Genomic DNA, 25,497 nt, shown 5'->3' with positions numbered 1-25,497 from the left:
GAATGTAGCGGTAAGGCACATTAAGGGAGGCATGTGGAAGTGTAAGCAGCCATGAAAGTCAGCTTTATTCCCAAAATAATGGAAAATATATCACTACCAAACCACAAAAGCTTCTGTCTTTCATTCTGCGGTTTCATTTTTCTCAGTTCAAACACACTTTGATATGTCTAGAGTTCCTTTTCTCCGTTAAAAAGAGTTGCTTTATTGCTGATTTAATGCATTCATTTACATATATAGCATACACTTATGTAATTTTGATCACATGAAATATTACTTTAGGTGACCCCGTTGGATCAAATTAAGACAGCGACAATCATATGCCAGACATAAAGCCTAATATTTTTTTCTCAACACAGCTCATACATTAGAGTTACAGTAACTACCAGAAGCAGTGGAAGGAAGACAGTAAATGCACCACTAATACATGTAATTTTACAAAAAGGAATGATTCATTTAATTAAGGTCAGTGCTGATATTTACTTGGTGCATTTAATTTAAAAGGCACATTCATACCATGGCCTTAAAGGCATTATCCAGTCAAAAAGTTCTTCAGCGAGGCAGATCTGTTTGACTTTAAGTGAGCAAATGGAAGCTTGGTGGTAAATGAGGCCAGTTACAGGCTCTTCTTCTAAATGTTTTCCAACTTCCTTTTTTGGGAATTCATACATCTTATTATCTACTGCAGTCCAAGATGTAATAAAACACTTAATCTGTTGTTAGCACAATTACATTGCTCTGCTTTGCGTTGATTGAGGAGAAGCTCTGAGTGTTTTATGATCATTTTAGGGTGAGTGTTGGCTGCCAACTCCACAGGTCAGGAATTTAAAATGTACTCAGACATTCACAGACTATTATAAATTCTTAAAATAAACAACATTCGTTGATATTGTTTATATAATGAGTGCTATATTTCATCGCTATAGTTTGTTGTAATAAAATGGGTGACTGGATGTTACCTTTTAGGGCATGTATGCAGATACCATTCAGTGAGATCATTTAACGCATATAAAACAAACATTTCTAAAATAACGTACGTTGTAATACAGACTTTGTTTTGGCGCAGCCTAAACTCTGGCTCATGGAATGTACTCATAAAGTCTTGATGTCACTGACAGACAAAACTTAAAGGGTCCCTTCAGTTTCACTCTTGCGGCCATCATTTGGCACTGTGCGTAAATAGGGTAAACAAATAAATCAACAGCTCTGCGATCTAGTAACTTAATCAGTAGCACCTAAATACATACATACACATCAAAGCATGCAAGTAGGGTTTTCTTTGAACACATGACAAGACATGTAAAATGTTAGTTGGTAATACATTATATGTTTTCTACATGTCTTACTCTTTATATATATATATATATATATATATATATATATATATATATATATATATATATATATATAGATAGATAGATAGATAGATATATATTTAACTCTACTTCTTAAGTGCTATTAATAAGTTACATTCAGCATAAGTAAAATAATTCCTCCATTTTGTAGCAATTTAGAAAATAAAATAGATATCTCTGTTTATCCCAGGGTAACTGCGTTGAGGATCAGGCATTCTCATTAATACCTGTGAACAAAATACAGTGTTACCATACACATGTAGATTTGACCAGTTTATAACACTAACACGCTGTAGTGCAAACATAAGGGCCAGTAGATAATAAATGATTGCAAAATATATAAACCAGTGTGAGACCTACCTGTAATAATTAGGCTTAAAGGGGCCATTCTTGTTGAGGCCCATGTACTTGGCCTGCTCGTCAGACAGCTCGGTCAGGTGGGCATCAAAGTTTGGTAGGTGCAAACTGGCCACATACTCGTCTGGAAGAAAGAGACAGATTAAAATCCACTCTGTCTGGATGAAGTGCACGTCATTTGTGGTTCACTATATGATGTAATTTACAGACAAAGCCATGAGGTGGCAACAATGAGCAACATTTAAGTGACGCAGTGCAAACTGACCACACTGCACAACCTTAAAAGTGCACTCTTTCAATACACAGTTACATACTGTCTATCATCATTTATTGGACAAAGTAAAGAAGATACATTTCTGTTAAACAAAACTGATTCTTACCCATTTTCTTGGGCAGGAGATACACATCCTGTTTGTAGCGTCCTTCTGGAGCGTTGAACAACTCAATCAGGGCCAGGGCCTACAGACAACACACACAACACAATGGCTACAACACTCACAAGCAATGTCAGGAGATGACATGCCCTGCAGGACAAAACTACCAACCTGAGTTGTAGCTGTGATGGACAACACAAACGTAGGCACTGTGGAGCAGCTCAGATTTAAGAGGCGACCCTGAGGAATAAAAAAAAAGACATACAGCATATGAAATACACAGAAACTAAATAAATGCACCATGTTGTCATACTATACTTAAAAGGCACGTTTTGTTTTTTAAGTGTGGTATCACAAGCCGTTATCTTAGATTTTTAAGGACACAGTTTTGTAGGGTTGTAATGGGACATTACCTCTGCCAGCAGCACAACCCTCTTTCCATCGGGCCAGATGATGTGGTCAACCTGAGAGCGAACCCTCTCCCAGGTCAGCTCAGGGCTGCGCAGACTTGCCTGCGGATATAAGAAGTAAATACCGGTAGAAGACATGTCCATGTGTGCCTTCTATGTGGACATACTTAACATCAAGAGGACTTAAAAACAGAATAGCAGTACTTGAAAGCCCCTTAAGATACAACTAAAAGAGATCTATCCAGTAGCAGCACATTTCATGAAAAGGAATCATCCAGTCTTTTCTTTTAAATGCACAGGAACTGAGCAGATATGTTTTGTTAAAGAGATTAGAGAAGTTTCTCTTTCAGAGGCAGGTATCCTGGATTTTTCTAAATTTGGAATTTAGAGCCAGAGAAGGTTAAATGAGGAATTAGATATGAAGCCATTTTTGAAGAGTCTAGATAAAATGTGATTTCAAAGAACACAGAACAGGATTTTTGTTTTTTGCACCAACTCTTTTCCATCTTTTATATGACATTTAGTGCCTGTATTCGTATACACGCTAGGCATCTTATAATCTTTCAATTTTTTTTGCAGTTTTAGGCTCCCTCCCTCTTATATTCAGAGTATTACTTGAGAAGCCTTTGAATCCACTGTTGTGCGGGGTTTTTTTGTGCTTTCTTAAAATAATACTATCAATTTAAGTAGAAAATCAGATGCAGGCATTTACAAAATACATTACCACATCAATCTCTGTATTGGAATGTCCCATATTGCAGACAATGCAGCCGTTCTTCATTCGGTCAAGCTGCTCTCTGGTGACGACGTTCTTGTTGCCTATATTCAAAGAAAAAGAACAGTCCTGTGTTGTCATAGTGGGAGTAAGCCGTAATTGCACAGGGTGAATATGAAATTTGAAAATCTGTTTCTGTTATAACTTATTAAATAAGTAAATTGGCATCGAGATTGCTCTCAAATAGCATATGAGTTTTTAGATGAAAAGTGTGGCTTTCACCCAGAGACCCAGACTGGAATACATAAGTGAGACATGCATTTGTATGCTGGAAACACTGGGATTATCAAAGCAGAAGTAATGAATGTCACTGCATGGGGCACAGTACCAGTACAAGTTATCACCACGTCCATCTGCCGAATGACCTCACTCAGCTTGACCACTCGGAAGCCATCCATGCTGTGTGGAGCAAGACAGAGTGAAAACCGCTTAAAACACGTAATAATATCGTGATTGTTTGACAGTATAGATGATTTAACGCACAATATAACGACAAAAGCTAGGGGAGAACATTTACCTTCAGAGCAGAGCTGAATAATAATGTTAGTGACTCACCATGCCTGCAGGGCACAGATGGGGTCAATCTCTGTGATGCAAACTATGGCTCCAAGGGCTTTTAGAGCAGTGCAGCAGCCTTTCCCCACCTATGGACCACACGACAGGGCAGTTAAAAGGTCTGCTGCACCAGTGACAATCCAGTCATTCTAAAGAAATAACTTTTTAAATTAAATTATGATTAACCTCTCCATAACCACACACAACGACTTGTTTTCCTCCAAACATTATATCTGTGGTCCTCTTCAAGCTGGCAGAGACACAGACAATGACACATTATGACCACCTCGGACCATCTTTCACATGATAAAAAAAAACCAAAAAAAACAATCAAGCTTTGTCAATGATTAATTCTCCTCACCCATCCAGGATAGATTCACGGCAGCAGTAAAGGTTGTCAAATTTCTGCTTGGTAACTGAGTCATTGACGTTCATTGCAGGGACACACAACTTGCCAGCCTTGGACAACTGGTACAATCTGAGAGGCCACATGGGGAAACATGTTCAGACAGACAACACTCGCACATATTCACACACACTGAGATCACTCCTGTGTGACCTTACACTTTCCGGAGCGTCTGGCTAATTGAGTCCATTGAGAGTTGTACACGTAGAGATGCGGTGACAAGCGGCCGAGCTCTGTCGTGTTTCTTAAATAGACTTCAGTCAAATCAGGCCAGTGACCTTTTCAATCCGCAATGTAAGTGTGAATTAATACTTATATGACTTGTATAACTGCATTTGATACTGCTTCTGCTGACACAGTATTTGTCACTCCTCAGGAACTGGTTTAGCTAAGAGCTTGGTTTACTTCTAGCTCAGGGACTAAAGATCCCAGGACACAAAATGGCCATCATATAGCTATAGCCGCCATTAGCTATGGCACAAATGTGTCAATGCTGTAATTTTTCAGTAGCTAAAAGAGGGACACAACCTGGGTCTTATTCTTATCATTTTTGCAATTACTGCCAACAGTCATAGCTGTGGCCAACGTCAACATTTTAACATCAACATCAAATAGGGTGCCTGTGTCCCACAAGTCAAAATGTTACCAGAGAGGAAATTGAATACAAAAACAGACACAGGCTCTCCCTCAAACATTTTTTCTCAAATTTCCACTTACGTTAAAACTTCCAACCCCATCAGATCCAAGTCCCATCTCACCTGTGAACCCCGGTGACACTCTCCTCCACAATGCCCCGCACTTTTTTGAAGACACTGGGATACTTCTTGTACACCCAGTGGGTTAAATCTCCACCGTCATCCAAGATCTATGAGAAACAAATCAGAGTAAACAGCATTAAAGATAACCTCCAAAACAAGAACAGACATTAACGTTGGTGTTAAATTGATCATGTCCAGTTGATACCATATTGGCCTGCCAGCCCTCAGTGTTGACACAGCGATCGATGCACCACCAGAAGTCATCCTCTGATTCACCCTTCCATGCAAACACAGGTACCCCTGCAGGGAACAAAGCCCACACACTAAGTGCAAAGACAGCATGAGCAACAGGTCCATTAGTGTGCATTAGACAGTGAGAGGAGAGGTGCAAATTGATTGATGTTGTCTCAAGATTCCTTTCCAAAATATTTAAACAGAATCAAAACCACTTTTGGGGTTTTTAGACAGTTAAATAAGGGATTTTCAAGTAATAGAAATACATATAATTTTTCCAATTTGCCCCCACAAACCATGAAAACCCTGATAGTACATGATAATAGTGCCCTTATTGGTTCCATGTTGCCCGCATGAAAAGTTTCCACACGTAAAACCGGGAGAGGATCTCACCTGTCTCAGCAAGAGCAGCAGCCACCTCATTCTGAGTGGAGTAGATGTTACAGGCAGTCCAGCGACATTGAGCTCCGAGGGCTACCAGGGTTTCAATCAGAACCTAAGAGGGAACAATGGAATAGGCAGATACTTAAGAAGGTAGCGGAGCTAAGAAGAGAAAAACATAACATCAAAGGCACCTGCAGTGAATGGGATGGGAGGACGTACAGCGGTCTGAGCAGTGATATGGGTACAGCCTACTATCTTCGCCCCAGCGAGTGGCTTCTCCCCCTGGGCTCTCTTCCTCAAGGAGATCAGGGCAGACATGTCTGAGGGGAAACAGATTGAGCACCAGTTAAATGTAACTGAAAGGACATAAAGGTCAAGTTTTGTTTTGGGAGAGCGAAGAATGACAAACCCTTTGTACAAAGTGGATGTGAAGTAAATGGCTGTAAAATGTCGAATGACTGAACAACAATGTCAGCAACAGCTGTTGCCACCTAGGCTTTAAGCCTGAAGAACACTTGTCCTCGCTCATGACTACTTACTGCTCACATGGGCAGTGTAAACAGCCAGAGAGACAGGGGAGAGAAGAGAGAGTCCACAAAACCCACAAGCTCACGATGAGAGTTGAGAAGAAAAGAACCCATTTAACAAATGATGAATAGGACTGAGGGAAAGAAGTCTGATCATGTTTCCAGAATAAACACTGACACTGCCCCGGCTTTGGGTCAAAAACTGTTTTGAAATCAGGAGGAGAGGGCCTTTATCAAATAGTGTCTATACAGCTAGACAGATGCAATGTGATACACGCAGTATCTGGGAACAAAGTCACAACAGGTAGCTCAAACCTCTCCCTGTTTGAATGGAAATGATGGCAAGTCTATTATTTGACTATATCATAATTAAACCACAGAGAATCTGTGAAACCCGCTTCTAAAATTCCTACAGCATCTACTCTACCCGAGTGGAAAAAGGAATTCCACATTCAAGTCCACTTTGATCAAAGTGCAGAGACTGATTAATCAAAAGGCATTTATCCTCATGTTGTGTCCTATTTTATATTTAACGATGGAAAGAAAATCAGAAGTCTTTGAATGCTCACACTGTGCCGGTGAGGTTCAATATACCTTGTTCTGCAATTTCAATTTCTCTGCGGCCAAATTCAGCCTGTTTGATGTTCTTCACGCAGAAGTCGCTGCTGCCGTGGGTGTTGACCTGGGCTTTGTCCCGGGGGGAGGTTTCATCATCGGAGCTGTCGGTGTAGGACGCAGCTGGGAAATGGAGAACATGGAAGGTCACTTTGTGATAAAGCATGTAAAAGATCCAATTCTGAAATCTATACTGCGAACCCATTGTGTAAAAGCTGGAGCTCGTTTGCCTATGTATTTGCTGTATGTGTGCGTTTATAGACATAAACTTGCATGTACCAGTGCGCTGCATATGTGTTGTATTTATGGATGTTACAGTAGGTGCACTTTGAAAGATATATGTATGAAATTCATTGGTAATTATTTCTGTTTGACCAGACAAACTATTTAGTTTTAACATTTCATGGGTGTGAAGTGAAACTCTGATGAGATAAGCTGTACCTGAGCTGTAGCTGTCTGTGGAGGACTGCGAGATGGACCGTGAGAGGGAGCGGCGGCCCGCCTTGGTCGGGTACTTACTGAATTCCTGTTTGTCCTCTGTGTTCGCAAACTGGATCTAAACAACAAAAACACAACATGCAAAACAATCCAAACATTAGAGTTTGTTTTTTTCTTGTACGTAGCTACTGAATAAGTGTCAACAATGAAATTGACAGTCGGAGGAACAAAAAGGGCCATCGTCATCACACAAAACAGCGATGACATATGCTTTACGTAATGAGTTCACAGTTAGTTTATATTTGGACTCATTGTGCTGTTTCAGCCACTAAAACCGTTCTCTCAAAAAGGAAATCAGCTTGTTTCAGTAAATCACAGGTGGATCAGGAAGAAGGGAGCAGACGCCTATTTTTAGATGCTCCCTCCTGCTCTGTGATTTATGCTTTGTTAAAATACACAGGCCTCAGTTGTTGTTGGTTATGATTCATTGTGTCATTCCAACCCTTCAAAGGGCCCAAGATCAAGGACCTGGAAACACATAAATTGGATCACAGCACAGCTTGGTTAGTTTCTAGCCTAGCATTTAGTAAAATATTATAGATTTAAGTCTATCAAGTCTTTGGCATTATTGTGACGTCCTTTAATTTTAGACCCTATTCTTAGAAATTTGACTGACCTGTATATCACTCTTGACTGATGATGGCAGCAGATCTGCTACCGGAAGTTTAAGAAGATGTTGAAGTATTAACATTACCTTCCATTTAAAATAAAACATTAAAAAGTAATGATGCCTCAACCTTGATAAAAGCCTGATGCGATGCTGTGAAGGCACCAGTTATATACTTGTCTTTTTGTCTGCCTTTCCAAGAATACCAATGTTTTGGTGGGTTAGTGTTAAAATCCCTGATCACCCTTTGATGTTGTGCCGCTTGTCTTTCTCACAACACTACATTATGTCATAATATTGCATAATGTCATGCAATCACACTTATTGTCAATGTAGGAGGGTTTGAAGCTTTTTATTTTATTACTTTTTCCTGTGTACTGTCCTTGGTGTCTTCATTCTGTCCGACTGTTGAGTGAAAATGTTTTGGAGTGTGTTCTGCATGTGCTTTTATGGGTTGAGTATGTTCAAAACTCATGACATCCTTTTAAAGGCTTTCTTGTAGTTTAGGTTTTTCAATTACTGATTATTTGACCTCTCTATAATGGTGGTGTTATAATGCATGGTTACAGTCAATTAGCAGGAAAGATCTTCACACAGCATCGTTCTCTTTCTTCAATATTCAGTATGCATACTTTCAAATGTCTTCATTCAATGTGACAGTACATTGACACTTCATTGTGCTCTTATTTTAAATGTCCATATCGTTTGTTTGCACGACAAACTAACGAGCAGGCCGACAGAGTTGACACAACACAGATGATGAATCCGGAAACACACGAATGCCAGACCAACAACAGTGATCTTACAGGTAAAGACTAGTATTGTTGACTATGACATTAAAGAGTAATGCCACCACATTGAATCAACACAAAATGTACAGAAATTCTGTCCAGTATCAAACAAAATGCTGAGAGAATATTTTGTAACCTCACAGCTGGGTGCAACGGGTGGCCTCGAAGCCCCCACACAAACATAAGTGAAAGCTGAGGCTGATTGAATGGAGTTCATACGGCCAGTACCAGCAGAATATATGACCACTAGCAAAAATGTATAACAATACTTCTACTTCTTGTTAAAAATCATAAATGCTGCTTTGATCTCAGTTTATTTAAACTGACGAACTGTGGCAGAAAATCCTCAAACAATAGTACCTTTATTCACTAAATGTTTATATCTCAAAATCCCTCTTTCTATGGGCAGTGACATCTGGGCCTAAACAACCTAATGTGTCAGTACAAGGAAACTCAAGAAGCTTGTGAAACACAGGAAACTGAGGAGATCTCTGCATGTCTCTCTTCATGACTGAGAGTGTGGCCCATCTCATATGCTTGCAAAATAGTACTTTTATGTTTACTTTGCATCAGTTTGGATTCTCGAGGATTCAGCAGACATTTTGCACAGACTCTTGAATTTCTGCATTGTTCTTTCTCAATTCGTAGACATCAGACGCAGAGAATCCTTCTCTCGTGGTGGCAGCTTTAAAGAAAACAAGAGTTTAATCTAATTAATGATGAATTACTTCATTACTGCATTATGTTTCTGCTACTCTCATAAAAAGCTGCCTCAAAGGTGGGTAGTGTGAATAACCTTGGTCTTTTGAGGAGAAATTGTGCTTCTAACTGAATTTCAACTCAAGTTTATGTTGCAAGTTAAAGAAAACGTTTAACTGCAAATTGGAGACAGAAAACTTGTGACAAGGAAAAGTTACTCAGCCTCACGTGTGTGTGGGAAGAATAAGTATTCTAGACAAGTCCCCTGTGATGCATTAGCAGCAACTCACCCTTTCTCTCCCGTGCCCATGTTTGTGTGCCATGGCTGCCAGTCAATGCTTGGTCTCTCCCAATTTTCCAGCCTACCTCCCTGTGCCTGTGTGTCCTCTGTGTGATGGTACTAGGTGTCCCTGATGCTGTTATCCCAGAACACTCCCAGGCAGAGCCGGGGGGAGGTTCCCACCTATTATCGTGATTTCTAATGGCCAACCTGGTGAGAGAGAAAGAGAGGCCTAGACAGAAAGAGGAGGTCGATCCCGACTGAGCCTCTCTCTCTCTCTCTCTCTTTCAGTCTCTCTGGTTCTGCCCTTGACAACCAGCTGCTAGAATCAGTAGGTTGCATTTAATGGTGATTTTTTTTTATTTATTTATTTTTTTTTATAAGTGCTTAGGAAAGCAAATGACGGAACATTTTGCAAAGCCGGACAGGATCTGATGCACATTCGAGAAATGTGTACTATGTCAAAAATACATTTGCTGCAGCTTTTACTTTCAGCCTTTGCTCCTGATTTGGACTACTAAATAAAAGGGGATTGACAGGAGGAATTAAACCCTGTTCCCATTAGCCTTCTGCTGCATCAATAAGCGTCCCATCCGGTCCCATCCTACAGCTAAAAATACCCTTTCTCTCTTAGATAGCAGGCCAGGTCACTGACTTAAGCTGTAGAGTGTGACTGTCAGTCAGGGCTCAATGTGGGCATGACATAAGGCGACACTAACAACTTGGCAAACAGACACCACAAGTACTCTAGGCACCATTGAACTTAAATCCTCACAGATCTGCATATACCGTACTGACATTCAACAAGTCAAAGACACATGGCCTGTTAAATCTTGTTAAAGATTTAAATGAGTGCAAGACTGCAAAGCAATGTTCAAGTCAAAAGAAAGATGTTCAGGTGTAGTTGTAAGGTCAATGTACTTCCTTTGGTCTGCAAAGGCGCCTGTTTAGATCAACGCGTGCATCACTGATTACACAGTGTTGTGAAAAAAACATACACTTTGCTAATCCTTCCTCAAGAACTATGTGACCTTTAGCAGAAACTATAACTTGTACTTATAATGCACAGCCACATTTTATAAACACAGTGGAATACAATGCTACTGTCTTGCAATTATTTACTGACATGATCATAATGTTCCCAAAATTGTAACATGAGAAGGTAAATATTAAGAAATAAGAAATTCAGAATGCTGATAACAAATCCTGTAATTAAACTGGAGAGACCCTACATAAATACCGAGGGCAAAACTGAGACTACAGTTGGAAAACAATGAAACTAGTCAGTATGGATGTGTTATATTTCTCAGCTTATGGTGACTTTTCCCCTCCATTGATAATAACTGTTCAACAAACACAGTATGTAACTTGTGTAGACTATGGCAGATAGGCTGTCAATAAACACGAGAAATAAGCTGTTGTCAGTGTTATTTCTAAATATAGCTCGTTGGACTTCAAACTCCACAATGAAAAATGCATAATGTGTATTTTGTCAATGCAATATTTTCCAAATTTTCCTCATCTCAATTTCTTTATTGAAAATTTGTAGTGTCTCCAGGTCAGATTGTACCTGTGGGACAACCCTAGTGATTCCTGTTTTCACACATTTTAAATACTACACATACTGTAGGAGCTGTACATTTGATTTTGCCAAAGGGGGGGAAACCTGCATTTGACCTTCATGAATCTCTTCCATAATGTTGGCAGACAAACAAGATGAGATGGCAAAAATAAGGCAGGAACCCATTTCAGAATATATGTAAAACAGCCCACGGGGATCAGAGAAAAATGATGATGCGTGAACAAATTCACAGTGAGTGAGTCCCACTCCTAGGGGGCGTATTGCATAACTGCTGAATGTATTCAGAGAGAGAGGAGGCCGAGTAGTGGTGTTCTTTGACTCACCAACACTTGCAGTCACACACTCATTTTTTATTTCTTGCATTGCATGTTTACTTAATGCATCTTTCCTTTGATTATGTGACAACGCAGTTGCCTCCTCAGTTCAACAAACATCCAACTTGTTAATGTGTGAAATTGTCTGGGCTTTATAATGAGTTTTATCTTTTTCCCAATCATTTGCAATAGTTTTTTTTTTTTTTTTACCAATTCATTTCTTTCAAGTAAGCAGGTGGCTCAGTTTGACACCGGGCTCTCACATTTATTCATAACACGCTGCTTTGTTTTCATAAGCACAGTGCACATTCCTACCATCCAATATGTTTTCAATCAGGCTCCCTGAGGTGGCTCACAGTCCACACATTATTGCCGTGTCAGACAGGGGGTCTGAGCTAATATTCTGTAGTCTACGAGCCCTGCTGCTGGGAAAAAGGATCGTTTTATTATTCCAGTTATTTTGTCCACCTCTTGTCGACATATACATGTAAAAAACAGACTTACTGAAGGAGTTCATTTACAAATGCCGCTAATCTAACAAGACAAAAACCGTGACTGATAACAGTTGATGATACAACCAACAACAACTGCAAATAGCAGTTTGGAAAAGCTCATCATTCTTTGTTTGGTTCAGACTGTCTTAGGTGTTGGTTCAAATGAATGTCAATTATTAATTTTGCAATTTAGATTTTTGTTTAGCAAATACTCAGCTAAGTGTATTTCAGTCAGTATTCATTCAGATTCACTCTATTAAGTGAGTTTTAAGGCAACGTCAGCCAACTTTCAGAAAGATGTCACAAACATCTCAAATTACATAATAAGGCAAGAAAAAGGCAACAGAATCATGATTAACATAATATATCATATGCAAAAAGTCAGGAGGTGGGGCCCAACTCAGCATGTGTCATGTAGAGTCCAAGAGATGCTGCAATTATGAGGCTGGTATCAAGATTACATCAACAGTGAATACAATTTTTTTTTTTTTTTTTTTTTTTTTGCCTCAGTATCATTAGAGATGATAAATATCTACAACAACTAAAATACATTAATGTTAAAGAAATAAGGAGTAAACAGAGATAAAATACTCTTCGTTAGACATTTATGTGCTGATATTTTCATTTTCTTAATAATTTGACATACGTATATGGCAATACTCAATGGTGTAAAGCTAATATAAGGGCATACTGTTGGTGTACACTGTTGTATGGATTAAGCTTGGGCTCTTAAAATCATGACAAAATGTTATCAAATGCAGGCAAAGTGCACCAGTAAAAAGTACAGGTGTCACAAGTCAAAGGTCACCTTGACGCATGTCAAATGTCTCACAATAGAGTTGCCAAAACTTAACAATACTATGCTTTAATCATAACACGTGACATCAAGAGATTCACAGTATATTAAGTAAAAAAAAAAACAGAAAAAAAAAATGTAAGATTAAAAAAAAGTCTGAAAAGTTATCTTTTCAAAATCGGAGCAGGTTTGCAGTGTTCTCAGAAACACAAAAGAAGCTTTTAACCAGCTGTCTGTTTCACATTTCTCCGCTGCTTGTTGCCAGCTGTAACACAGTGGTGGATCTGTACTGATGTGAAAAGCCACCTCAATAGCGTCTTCTTGTTTTGTGCCTTTGCATAACAGCCAAGAAATACAAGGCCTTTTCTCACAGGTGCACCTTTGTGCTGCTATAACTTTGTTTTAAAGCTGCTCCTATTACTATGCATGACGATGCCCACACACACGCCCACCTGAACAAATTCAAGGCTGATATCATTCAAAGGCTGACTTCACTAAATATCATATAAGTGATCTGGATTTGATTTCTATGTTTCTACACCTTTAAAGAAATTGAAGCTGTGTGACAGCAGTTGATGCTGATACTTAGTGTAGAGACCCCCTCTCTAAGCTCGGGTATGTTAGCTCATGTATTTCCTCACTTTGCTGAGGCCTTACAGCAGAAGTTTAAGAGCTCAGCTTGGCTTGTCGTTGTTCCCTACCTACAGGATGTTGGTATTATGTCGGACATTGTAATTTAAACAAACAGGAAGTCTACACGAAGGCAGGTTTGAGGAATAAGCCATTCTTAATGAAAGTTCCTATAAAATTATATGTTTTTACCAAAGCAATAACACTAAAAACTATGATTAGTCAAACACCCCAGGTGAGACAATGAAGAAAAGCTTTCCCTCTTCGCCTGACTCCTTAGATTCTTCAGTTAAATCTAGGTATTTTAAATGGTAAAGATAAAAAAAAAAATTCACTTTATACCCTTACTTGGGATGAAATGATCCCTCATCCAACATTGCATTAAAGCTCAATAAAATTTAAAAAAAAAAAAAAAATCTCAGTTGATAACTAGAGACTGAAAATTCAAATTTGACCTTTTTTTTTAATCTAATCTACAGGACATTGCTGCCTTGCTCGTACAGTGGCTCTTCACTGCAGCACACTGCGTATCAACGTGAGTTTATCCTCCTCACATGTGCCTGCCTGCAGCGCGCAGTGTCTCTGGTCCAATGGCTGTGACTGCCGGCGAGCATCACGTTTCTTACCTTCTTGACGGATTTCAGAGTGGGGACTGCGGTGAACGCTGCGGAGGGCATTTCCCCGACGTTCATATTCACATCACTGCTGTTTTTGCTGACGGTCAACGCGGAGTATTTCTCCGCTACGTTTTCGGTTTCTTTGACATATTTCGTGGCTTGTTTAACCTCCGCTTTGCTGTCCACAACCGAGTCTGTCATTGCATCCGAAGCGAGGCTGTCGCTGTTTCTGGCGAGAACCGAGTTCACGCTGACGTCAGCGTCGCCCGTTGCCTTCCGTATCTCCTCGCTTGAGCTTCGTGGATTAAAATGAGCGAGCCTCAGAGCCGAGCAGTTAGTAGGAGGGTGGTTTATCTCGTTTCCCGGCGTCTCTACTTTCTTAACAGAGCGGCGGAGACAACTGTTTCAGTCCTGCAGGTCTTCTGTCATCCACAGACAGCAACATCTCCGAGGGGAGGGGGGGGAAGGGGGGGCGGATTGTTGAGGCTGTCACCTGAACCAGTGGGCAGTGTGTAGGCGGTGAGCGTCCAGTCAAGCGCCGGTGGAGGGACACGTACAAGTACCAGCTGGACGTTACTCGTTATTAATACAAAAAGTATTGATATAATTTACTCGTTACTTGCGTTACTTGAAATGTGAAATTGCGCAGGCGGAGACATTTTGTCTCCTCAGCCGCAATATTCGCGTTATCCTGGGTTAAGCTTCCTGAGTACAAGCCCCGCCTTCTTCGCTATGATTGGTTCATCGTGGCAGTAGGGCTCCAATCTACAACCTCTGATTGGCTGAGCTTGCTAATCACAATGTTTAACCTGGGAGGTCCTGTTCAGGGAAAATCCTCCGTCCAATTTGCCATATCTGAAAGAAATTAAATTCACCGTTTAAATATCTTGTGTAAATATACACTTGTAATCGTAACTACTTTTTTTTTTTTATCACAAAAAGAATCCAGTAAAAGTTTTACATGACTGCAGCTATTAGTGCAATTTTGAAATAAGAGCCCTTTTTTTACCATAATTAATGTAATGATTGTTAAGATTACAACAATACATTTATTTAGCAGCAATTGTTACTTTGCAGAATAAAAATGGACAAAAATGATAAAAATGTGATACATTAATAATAATAAAATTGGTACTAAAATTGGTAATGGATAAATTGAGTAATAGAGTGTTGGATAGTTTGTAAATATATGGTTAAAAAAAAATCAACAAAATCATTATACCCTTTACCACAAACTTCACCGAGTACACATTACTACCAGTTTACTATTGCAGGTAAAGACCTCCCGGTTTCTGAAAATTCTTTACTGACAAAGAACATAGTGGCTGAAATTTGAAAAATCAATGCACAGCTGTATACAGATTATCAGAAAACGAAATGCTGTTGTAATCAAAAAACAGGTTTCTCATCTTCCATGTGAATGCTATATTCTCAATACGAATAATATAAATCAAAGATGAAGTGATAAGAGTCTAAACTCGACAAAATCAGGAGTAAAAAAGGAACAACAAATAACCTTGAGTCACATAATAAAATTTAATTGACATAAGTTTCATAAATGCAATGTCCAGCCTTTTTTTTTTTTTTTTTTTCAATATAAAAACAATAATATTGTCGGACTGCATCTGATGGGTAAAAAAAAAAAAAAAAATCAATTATCTACAATGAAAAAACCCAAACACTTAGGTGGACTGACCGATGAAGAACTGACTTACATGGATAGAGTGTGTGATGTGATGCACCAGCGATCTATTTTTTTCCAACTAACACTAAATCTAACTACAAACTGAACAAAGTGATGCAAATCCAAACACACTGGGGAAGAAAAGACTTTCTGTACAATATCTTCACATTAGTATCACCTTTCAGTTTTTCCTCAGTGGACACAGGTTGGACTAAAGATGCTGTGTCCATACCCACAGAACATGGGGTAAAAAAAAAAAAGATTTCAAAAGAAGGGGTATCACATCAAAGATATAGAACAGCAGTGTAGCATAAATGCTTAATAAGTGTCTCTCAAAAAAGACAAAATTGGCATTATTTACAAAAAAATTATCCACTGGTGACAAATTCTCATATTTTTAACATCCAGGGTGTGACAGAGTATGGCTTCCTGGTTGTCATTTCGTCTGTGTGGCTGGCCCTGGTCACCCATAAATTAATATTTCATTATTGTCCAAAAAAAAAAATCCTTATGAAGATAAAAAAGAACAGTCCACCGGCTTAGCAGCCACACAACGATCTCCCTAGAAGACTTTTGTAGAAGTAGAGAAATAACAGAAAAGCCCCAGTGGGCCAGCGCTGTGGTTGGGTGTATGACGGTGGGGCAAGGGGGAGGGGGGCACAAATGGAAGGAGAAGGCGTGGTAGATGTTTAGCTGGGATGAAGAGTCTCACGCAGGGTAGAGTTCAGATGCAGGTCATGATGTCTGCGACGGTGCTACGAGACTCGGATCATCTGAGCCACCGTCTCATCTGCTGCTGCCTGGGCAACGTCCTGCTGCTGCTGCATCAAAGGGGCAAATAGCATCAGTGATGTCTCAATAATAACTTATGAGGAGTTTCATCCCTAAATGAGATACCACTTATTCAAAACACACAAATTACAAAAGGTAGAACACCTTTTAAAACAAAATCTTGCAATTCTAGGTGTTTAGTTGAGAATTTAACAACACAACTGTAGGATTGAGTTACTATGTATATTTACAGCTTGTGCTAGGGCCAGAGCCATTTCCTCCTTGTCCTTAGGAGAAAAGAAGCGTCCTCCATCTCCCCGCTTACGCTGCATAGCGTGACGATGGCGAGACTCGTGTAGATATTTCTGCCGGAGAGAAAGCAGGTGTCTTTGTGCATGGCCGTGTATCACTGCTGTACCACTTTAATGCTTCCTTCACTCATTTGAGTATTTTTTTTTTTGGTAACGTGTTCACATTTTTCCTTCAAAGTAAAATCAGGAATATTTTTAACACTGTCTTCAAATTAAAATACCCTTTGTTATGTGAAAGGGTTGTGCTGCCTGTCCCACTGACAATTAACACATCAGTCTGTAGCTCTATGCAGCTTTCAGCTCATCATTTTGGCTCTCAACGAAAAACCATCTCAATAAAATCAGTAGCAGTCACAACCCACCACACACGGTGAATACAGAAAAAAAAAACCAATTCAATTGTGGACAAATTAAATAAGTAGCTGGTAAAGGAAATCATTTTGCAAGTCAAAAAAGACCAACATAATATTCACAGGAAGTTTTGGCTAAAATAAGTAAGGGCTAAAATTTACTTTACTTTAGTGGGCTGGGAGAGAAACCTAAATGTTTTTTCTCTCTGTCTAGAATCTGGACATTAGTCATCTTTTACTGAACATTTTTTTATGTTCACTAAAAGCCAACATTCACATCATGCAATCACTAGATTGGCGAGCTAGCAGCTTCACTGGTTAACAACCACACTGCACATGTAAACAACAAATACTGTGAACACTGGCATAGTGTTCACAGTATTTGTTTACATGTGCAGTTAGATTACAGGTCTGCGTGATCTACAAAAATGAGAAATATGGCATACCCTCCTTTCTTTGGGGATCTTGCCCTCAGCTTCCAGCTTGGCCCGGGCCTGTCTTCGCTTCAGGATGCGATGGTACTGTTTGGCATTGACATACAGAGGCTCTTCCTCGAGCATTTCCGCCCCTGGCAGGGGGATACGCTGCATTGTTTGAACTCCGCCACCTCCAGGCACCATCTGACAGATGGAGATACACAAACAGGCACGCAGCCCTTAGAACCTCTGGCATGGAAAGCAAATAATAGAATATACTGACACAAACAAGCTGTTAAAATGAAAATGGTTAAACCATTGTTAATCTGCACAATCACTGCGCCTTTACAGTACATCAAAATACACCTTTCACCTTTAACGTCTTAGTCTTATGTTTGAGGCTCTGTACATGCAGACAGGTGTTTTCAGCCTCAACTCAACACCGAAATTCCTGAACTAGTAAAGATAACAAAGACACAAGTTGTCCCATCCCAAACATCGACAGTAAATTGACAGAGACATGAAGGCTGTATACACCCACACAGCCCTCAGACAAGACAGACTCAGACATTAAAAACGTTTGACCGTTCATGGCATCAGGACAGATGTATGCTTACAGAGTTTGTCTTGTGAAAATTAAAATACATTGTATTGACAATAAACACTACAACCATTAAATTTGGGTTTAATTATGTGGATGGTCTTAGCTGATATGAGGCATTCATATTCGTGCTTTTCAGCATTATTAGCACCAAAACAGAAATACTGGGACTTTTAGATCAATAGAAAATCTTAATTATGACATGAATGTTGATGTGAATACCATTTACAAATCATTAACACGCTAATGCTGAAATGACAGTATTACAGCCTGGGAAGAGGTCTTATAACAGAAAACATCTGCGTGGATGGCCCATGAGTGTGTAGGGGCTTTAAGTAAATATTTTAACATTGGCAATTTCTTAGTCAAGTTTTACTCACAGCTGAGGTCATTGAACTCTGCATTCAGTGATGATGATCACAAAAGTATATTTCAGACTAGTGGAACTAATATCACCGAGCAAGTAAACATTTAGTTTGCAAACGAATGAATGGTAATTACATTTGGTGGTCTTAAAAGTTCTGTGACCTTCTCCACACCGCACACCCTTTGTGTGAGTCTAGATTTTTTTTTTCTTTAAAGGGTAATAAGATGCTGGGTACCTCTGCACAGGGTCTTACCATGACCATTCCACCTGCATTGACCATGTTGCCGGAGACGGGCAGGGTGACGGTCACAGTGCCTTGGCCGCTGTTGGTGGTGTTGGTGTTGGCACTCCCTGCTTGTACAATCTGAGCACCTGCCAAGCTGGCAGCTGGGATTGTGATCATTCCTGCAAACAGATGATCATCACAAGACTTATTAAAAAATGATGCTCCTGTTTATAAAGTCTACAAAGCAGACGTAAAACACAAGAGGGAGGAGAAAACTGAAGTTACCCTGCTGCAGGACAGTCCCATCTGCATTGACAGGCTGGTAGACGATGGTCTGTCCATCAGCCGTCTGTGCCACCTGTTGGCCCTGCACGCTGATCTGCTGCCCCTGAAGTACAAGTGGATGAAAAGAAAAACCCGAGGTTATTAAAAATTGCCCTTCTCGTACGATTCTGAATAGATTCACAAATGGCAACTGGATATCTGTAATAACATTAGTATGTTCACAGATCAGCGTAAATATACCAAATTTGTTTTACAGTTTTTCTTTGAATAAGGCAAACTCTGGGAGTGTTTTGAATTTAATGACAAAATATGTTGCTTTGCAGGATGAAGGTGATTTTTTGGGGGGATATTTAATACTCCATCAACAATAGACTGATGTTAGCAGAGCGCTGAAATCTTTCACTAACAACCAAGACTGACATATCTGACATACTGCAGCAGAATTACAGAACGTAAACCAACTCTGGCAGTGTGAAGAAAATACTCAGTCAATATAGTATGTTGAGTTTCAAAATACCTGCACCCATACAGCATTCTGAATAACGACGTCTTTGTCTGGGACAAACTAAACTTACAGCAGAGAAATTGGTCTCCACTTATTGAGACAACAGCATAACGTTAACAAACATTACTGTATCAATTCTGTATCAAATTGTGATGCCAGGAAACAGATCAAATCAATCCTCTCCTTCCCCAAAATGAGAGTACAAGATATTCAGTTATCATACTGAAAATAGATTAATTTGATTAAATGAATTTGTCATTTGAATTGTGACACCTGGTTCTGTCCAGCGGTGATAGCAGTCTGGGGCTGCTGGATGATGATCTGCTGGGGCTGACCCTGCTGGCCCTGGAGCTGGAGAGTCTGACCGCCTTGCAACTGGATCTGACCTGGCTGCACCAGCTGGATCTACACACAGACACAACAGGGAGTCCTGATTTACTAATCAATAAGACAAACACTAATTCACATCGTTGCTGTGACTGCAAACAGTTTAAAGAATAAACAGCAAGAAAACATACTTATATGGCCCTTTGAATCAGGAAACATTTACACTTTACAACACATGTATTTATCGTCACATAAATATAAGCAACATCTCCAGGAATTGATCATGAAAATAAAAGTGTTGCTGTCCAGGATATCGTGATAAAATCAGAATACAGATTGTAATCTAGAACCAAAGCCTCGTTCCTTACCTGCTGTAGTCCCTGAGCTCCAGATACAGGGACCTGCATTATAGTTTGACCTTGACCCCCTGACATGGCCTGCACCATGATGGGTTGCCCTGATGATGTGATGAGCTGTCCACCGCTCACCTGAACCATCAGGGGTTGTCCCTGGACCTATAGAGAGGCACAGGAAACTGTTACAGAAGCACTAATAGTGTTTAGTTCCGTATCACTTACATGGGACTTTCAGGGCCGCTTATAAGTAACATCAAATCAGAGAAATTGTGGACACCACATTGTGTATACAAGGATTTGCCAATATACTGTTCATTCTTTCTGTTTTTCAGAAACATGAAATACTACAATGTAACCATGCAGGTGCATATTGGACCCAATCTGTGGCCAGTTTGTACAATATATCCTCAGCCCTTTTTCTCAAGAAGTAGAGCTACAATTTCAAATCAGAAAACCTCTTTATTCAGTTTTTAGGATTTGCAATTACAGGGATACTGCTGCTGAACCAAGAGGTTACATGAAGTTAATTTACCTAAAGCACATAAATACACCCAAGATGCTGCCATCACATTTATTTACATTCACTTGTGCAACTTGACAAGTGCTAATGTTCCAACTTGCATTCATAAAGTGACCACAATGGACAACTGAAAGCCTGTGGCAGCAGCTGTACCACAGAGGAAAATGCCAGGGGGAAGAAGCTCACTGTCATTTTGCAACAACACAACAAGAAAGTATAGCTAGATGATGAGACTTGACAGCCTGTAAAGGCATCCATGCCGTTCAATGCTGAAAACCAGAGGGTTCAAACTACAAAACACATCAACATGACGCATATTCCCAACAGCTATTGTCCTCAAGAACGAGGACAACATCTGGTTCTTTAAAATTGCTTTTTAAAGCAAGAGACAAACACAACTCAGACAAACAGCAATCTTTTGACAGCCGTGTGAGCACAAGCAAATACCAGAGGCTGACACACAACACACTGTGCCGAGGAACATGCAGTTCAGGCAGTTGCGAGACATGCTGTGGGGGAAATGATGAACCGGACACCACAAATGGGTCAATGGAAAACAGCCCCAGTTACAGCATGCAAACTGATAAGCTGTAAAGCTGTCATGACACTTGACACAGGGCGGAGATGACACCACTACCTGGAGTGTCTGCACCTGCTGGCCTGAGGCCGTCACCACCGGCGCCTCTGTTTGCAGCTGCACAGCCGTCACTGTGCCCTGTGTCTGCAGGCAAGGCAGGACAGTATATTCTCAGACAAGTGACTACTGCGAAAATAGATTGGACCTGGAATCCCTTGAACTATTTCATTGTGGCTTTCTGTTGCCTGCAATCGTACTGCATAATGTTGGATTGTTTTGGTAGCAGGGCTAACTTTTCCTCACCAAACTGATCTGGGTATACTCTAAACTCACCTGCTGCTGGATCTGTCCATTGGAAGTCTGCACAACAATTTGCTCCCCAGTAGTAGTGGTGGCAGTGGTGTACTGCTCCATAGCTTCTTACTGGCACAATCTTCTAGAGACAAAAACACACAGTATTGACGTTAGGTATTTATCATTGAAAATATATTTTAGATGTGACACACAGACCTTTCTGCCATAGAGTTTGGTTTTGTTTTGTTTTCTAAAGGTCGTATTTTCACCCATTACTGTCCTCTTATTATCGGTATGCAAGTACAGGAGAGGCCCTTTTAATGGTTACCTTAATTTCAGCTCAATACGCTGACATATGTCATATAAAATAACGGGCGTCGTGTTAAACATGTAGAGGTGACACAAGGACCTACACGAGAGCTCAAAGCTGGGTCAGCTGTCGCACTTTTATTCTGTCAACAGAATATGTCCGTGAGTGAGCTAGCAATGCTAGCAGCGGTTAGCTCGTTTAAAAGCGTAGTAAATGCGAGAAAGCACACACGGAAGCTCGTTAACTTTAGTAAACAGCGGCCGTCTAATGGGTTGTTGTTGTTGTTGTTGTTGTTTGTTTGTTACAGCCGATCGTAACGTGCCAGGCAGCGTTTTTCGCTGGTGGCTGGACGGCGGCGGTCTTATCCACCGTGTCTTTGTTTGAGATTGAGTATTTCAGCTAGCCATCGCTAGCTCGGGGACGAGCAGACATCGTGTCTCCTTCTCTTCAAGCCGACATCGAGGACGAGAAGCTGCCGGCAGCGCTCAACAAGCTCGGGACGCAGCGGTCGAAAACACGCTGCATTTTGAGTTTTTTGCATTTAAGCAGGGTTAGTAACGTGGTTGGTCCATGACAAACCAATCCGTGCTGACAACAACTACCCAATGCCTTCAATCGGGACTCCCTTTACCGTATCTTCGCCTGTCCGGTTTCCCTCTGATTGGCTCCAGTACAGCTCGCTAAAGCCCAATCAAACAAAGTGAGCGGACAAAATGGCGCAAATGAAACAACGGCGCCCGGGAGGAGGTGCGCAGCTGCGTGACGTCACACGCTCCTCGGCAGATGTCGCCATTGAGTCTCGTTGTTGTTCCGCTGCACATTTCCTCCGGACTGTGTCGTGAGTGCTGCAACGTAACCGAGTGGATTTACTCATTTACTGTACTTTAGTTCAAATTTTGACATGTGCTTTTCGTACTTTACTTGAGTGTTTCCTTTTCATGCAACTTTATTGCGTAACTATATTTAAATACTGCGTTTGTCTTGACAGCATTAGTTACTAGTTACTTTTAAGATTGCAGTTTTCTCATACCCTTTTTGTCCAGTGAAAACCATATCTCCAAATTTGTTGGTATTGAATTTAAATTTTTCGGATAAATCACAAGATCATCCTTTATTTGTTGATAACAATCTCCCGTTTGTTAAAACCCACTTCTCTGGAAATAGAGTGGGTTTTTTTTTTTTTCTGAGCTAAAGATACGTGTTTTTTTTTTACAGAACAGAAAAAATTTCCCCTCGGGGATTAATAAAGTAACTACCTAACCTAACCTAATAAAAACATATGATGATCTTCGGGGATATGATGCATTACTGTCGATTAAAGAGTGCATAAAGTAGTTAAAATAAGGACAACCATAAATAACTCCAGCAATAAAAGGCACATTAATTCAACAGCTATATCAATCGAAAAACATCATACGTAATAGCAAAACACTTGCAGGGACCAATTAATGGAAAGTGTGTACTTTTGATACCTTAAGTGGGCTACATTTTGCTGATAATATTCAAATGCTTTTTGTATGCAGGACTTTTAGTATCAGTATTAGTTATTTTACTGAAGTAAAGGACCTCTTTCCACCGCTCCCATTTATTGTATTATCGGGAATTAAAATGTCACCAATAGTAGTTGAAAATGCGACAAAAGACATCCACTGCGCTGTTTTACAAGTGAAACTCCTTTATAACACCTCCATGCCGCTAGGTGGCAGCACCGCACAGTGATGCTGTGAGACGAGTGTTTGCGGAAGTACCTCCTGCACGGGTCTGCATCATGTTTGTGGAAATAGTATCTGGTTTTGATCAAGGTCTCACCTCTTTTATAAAGTAAGGACAAGGAAATTAAGTTACTCCTTTTAGCATTAGAAGAAGAGACTATTACTCGATCGAAACGAGTTAGTGGACAGTTCGGCTACAAGGCTCGTGTTATTATGTCAACAAGCTGATTATAAAACACAAGAAGGAGAACAAACTCTATGAGCATGGCCCGACTTCTCCAGGTGTTCTCCAGGCTCGATGCTCTATCAGGGATGACCTCGGTTTCCACCAACAGTTGTCGATTTGCAAGCGGAGGTGCCGGCAAGGCTTGGATGGGACAGAGTCATGCGCACAGGCACAGAGGAACAAACAGACACAGGGACGAGCCGTCCGATGAAGAACATGAACTAGAGGATGTGGAGGACAAGCTTGACGCCTTGGTTCAGTAAGATTCAACCGGACTGATCACACAATATTCCTGTGTAAAAAATATACTGTGTAATAAAATGTGCATGCTGTGCATGCATGACTATTCTTTCTTTCTTTGTTTTTCAGTGAAGGAAGGAAAAGGCAGAGGACTGTGAAGTATCACATAATGAGGAGGCAGATGACTCCTTCAGGAGCTCCAGAGAGGAAGTTAACCTGGGATGCTATTGAACAGATCAGGTGAGGGAGCTCTCATGTCAGCTGAACTAAACCAATGCTTACCATTCACTTAAAAAAAAAAGCTGCAAATTAACTGTTTCTCAATTTTTTTAGATACCTGAAGCAAGATCAGCCAGAAGAGTGGACAGTAGAGCGTCTGGCTGAGGGCTTTTCCGTCACCCATGATGTCATCCTGAAAGTCCTCAGGAGCAAGTTCATCCCCTCTCCTGAAAGAAAAGCCAAGCAGAATGCTAAAGTAATGGCTGGCCTCGGCCAGCAGGTGTTGCCTTCAGGTGCTGGGACACAGCAGGACAGGCTTAAACTGCTCGAGAACCACACACGAGTCACACTCCCATCTGGAAGAAAAGACGGTGCTTTGGTCTCTGTGGCTGATCAGACTCCAATGATTCGGGGTGAAGGCTCAGGATCTGTAGCCAAGAGTCCCGTCTCTGTTACTGTTCTGCCCACCCAGTTTGCAGCCGTTATTAGTAAAGACGCCACAATGATGAGATCAACAGAAGACAATGGCACTACTGCCACCATTCCCACCGAGGAAGACGAGGAAAGCTGGGATGGACGGGTGTTGACAGAGGAAGAACTTGAGGAGTTTATGGAAATGGAAAAGCCCTCTCCTGTGGTGCAAGTTGGGAATGATTTCTTTGATGCAGAGGGCAACTTTGTGTACAGAATCTGAAGACTTCCTGTGTTGAACTGTCAGCTGAACATGTGTGATATTCAGGCTGACATTAATGCACTTTCTGACCAGATTATGTAGGCTCTGAACAGGCACAAAAAAAAAAAAGTAAATAAGCAAATAAAATGTTTTTATATTTACAATAGCTATTTAACTATTTTATGGTTCTTTGTCACATCTTTATTCCCCCATCTTTTGATTTGTCAATATTTGTATTTATTGTTTGTATATTTAAAAACAAAATCAGGAATTAATATGCAGAAACTTTAATGATAATAGAAAAATAAATTAAAAAAAATTATAATATATATATATATATATAAATGTAAATCAGATTTTTTTTTTTTTTAAAGTGAAAAAGAAAACTTAGTTGAAATTATTTTAGAATTGAGGAACACTTATTGCCCCACAGTTACTGTCCCAAAACTGATCCCTTTGAAAATGATGTGAA

At 40.2% G+C, this 25,497-nt stretch overlaps 3 protein-coding genes across 14 annotated transcripts; 1 reads left to right on the top strand and 2 right to left on the bottom strand.

Annotated features, from left to right (window-relative positions):
• Positions 1 to 36: 36 nt before the first annotated feature.
• On the bottom strand, positions 37 to 14,663 carry ahcyl1 (adenosylhomocysteinase-like 1). Of its 2 annotated transcripts, XM_069140317.1 has the most exons (17): positions 14,065 to 14,661; positions 7,189 to 7,303; positions 6,727 to 6,870; positions 5,825 to 5,925; positions 5,615 to 5,717; positions 5,193 to 5,287; positions 4,988 to 5,094; positions 4,185 to 4,301; positions 4,010 to 4,073; positions 3,824 to 3,912; positions 3,597 to 3,667; positions 3,218 to 3,312; positions 2,497 to 2,595; positions 2,255 to 2,323; positions 2,090 to 2,168; positions 1,713 to 1,833; positions 37 to 1,579 (listed from the first exon to the last, which is right to left on the bottom strand). In XM_069140317.1, exons 1-17 carry the CDS (start codon positions 14,254 to 14,256, stop codon positions 1,573 to 1,575), a joined length of 1,668 nt encoding a protein of 555 aa, XP_068996418.1. In that variant the 5' UTR covers positions 14,257 to 14,661; the 3' UTR covers positions 37 to 1,572. The 2 variants fall into 2 exon arrangements, with proteins under 2 accessions (XP_068996418.1, XP_068996419.1); XM_069140318.1 differs by lacking the exon at positions 37 to 1,579 and having other exon boundaries at positions 1,709 to 1,833; positions 14,065 to 14,663.
• Positions 14,664 to 15,572: 909 nt separating this feature from the next.
• Positions 15,573 to 22,678, bottom strand: nfyal (nuclear transcription factor Y, alpha, like). Of its 11 annotated transcripts, none has more exons than XM_069140977.1 (10): positions 22,587 to 22,678; positions 21,685 to 21,787; positions 21,409 to 21,495; positions 20,267 to 20,413; positions 19,845 to 19,976; positions 19,067 to 19,169; positions 18,791 to 18,960; positions 17,618 to 17,791; positions 16,762 to 16,875; positions 15,573 to 16,560 (listed from the first exon to the last, which is right to left on the bottom strand). In XM_069140977.1, exons 2-10 carry the CDS (start codon positions 21,763 to 21,765, stop codon positions 16,495 to 16,497), a joined length of 1,074 nt encoding a protein of 357 aa, XP_068997078.1. In that variant the 5' UTR covers positions 21,766 to 21,787; positions 22,587 to 22,678; the 3' UTR covers positions 15,573 to 16,494. The 11 variants fall into 11 exon arrangements, with proteins under 11 accessions (XP_068997078.1, XP_068997080.1, XP_068997083.1 ...); XM_069140979.1 differs by having other exon boundaries at positions 21,685 to 21,784; XM_069140982.1 differs by lacking the exon at positions 22,587 to 22,678 and adding an exon at positions 22,059 to 22,531 and having other exon boundaries at positions 15,573 to 16,557.
• A 537-nt stretch (positions 22,679 to 23,215) lies between these two features.
• On the top strand, positions 23,216 to 25,189 carry ngrn (neugrin, neurite outgrowth associated). Its single transcript, XM_069141423.1, has 3 exons — positions 23,216 to 24,152; positions 24,263 to 24,373; positions 24,467 to 25,189. The coding sequence occupies exons 1-3, from the start codon at positions 23,926 to 23,928 to the stop codon at positions 25,044 to 25,046; spliced, it is 918 nt and encodes a 305-aa protein (XP_068997524.1). The 5' UTR covers positions 23,216 to 23,925; the 3' UTR covers positions 25,047 to 25,189.
• Positions 25,190 to 25,497: the final 308 nt, after the last annotated feature.

The sequence above is a fragment of the Embiotoca jacksoni genome, unplaced genomic scaffold (assembly GCF_022577435.1).
Source record: "Embiotoca jacksoni isolate LCO1_2020_lvr unplaced genomic scaffold, fEmbJac1.0.p SCAF_9, whole genome shotgun sequence".
Lineage (NCBI taxonomy): Eukaryota > Metazoa > Chordata > Actinopteri > Embiotocidae > Embiotoca > Embiotoca jacksoni.
The sequence above is the reverse complement of the archived record's forward strand: the minus strand, read 5'-3'. Positions and strand labels throughout refer to the sequence as shown.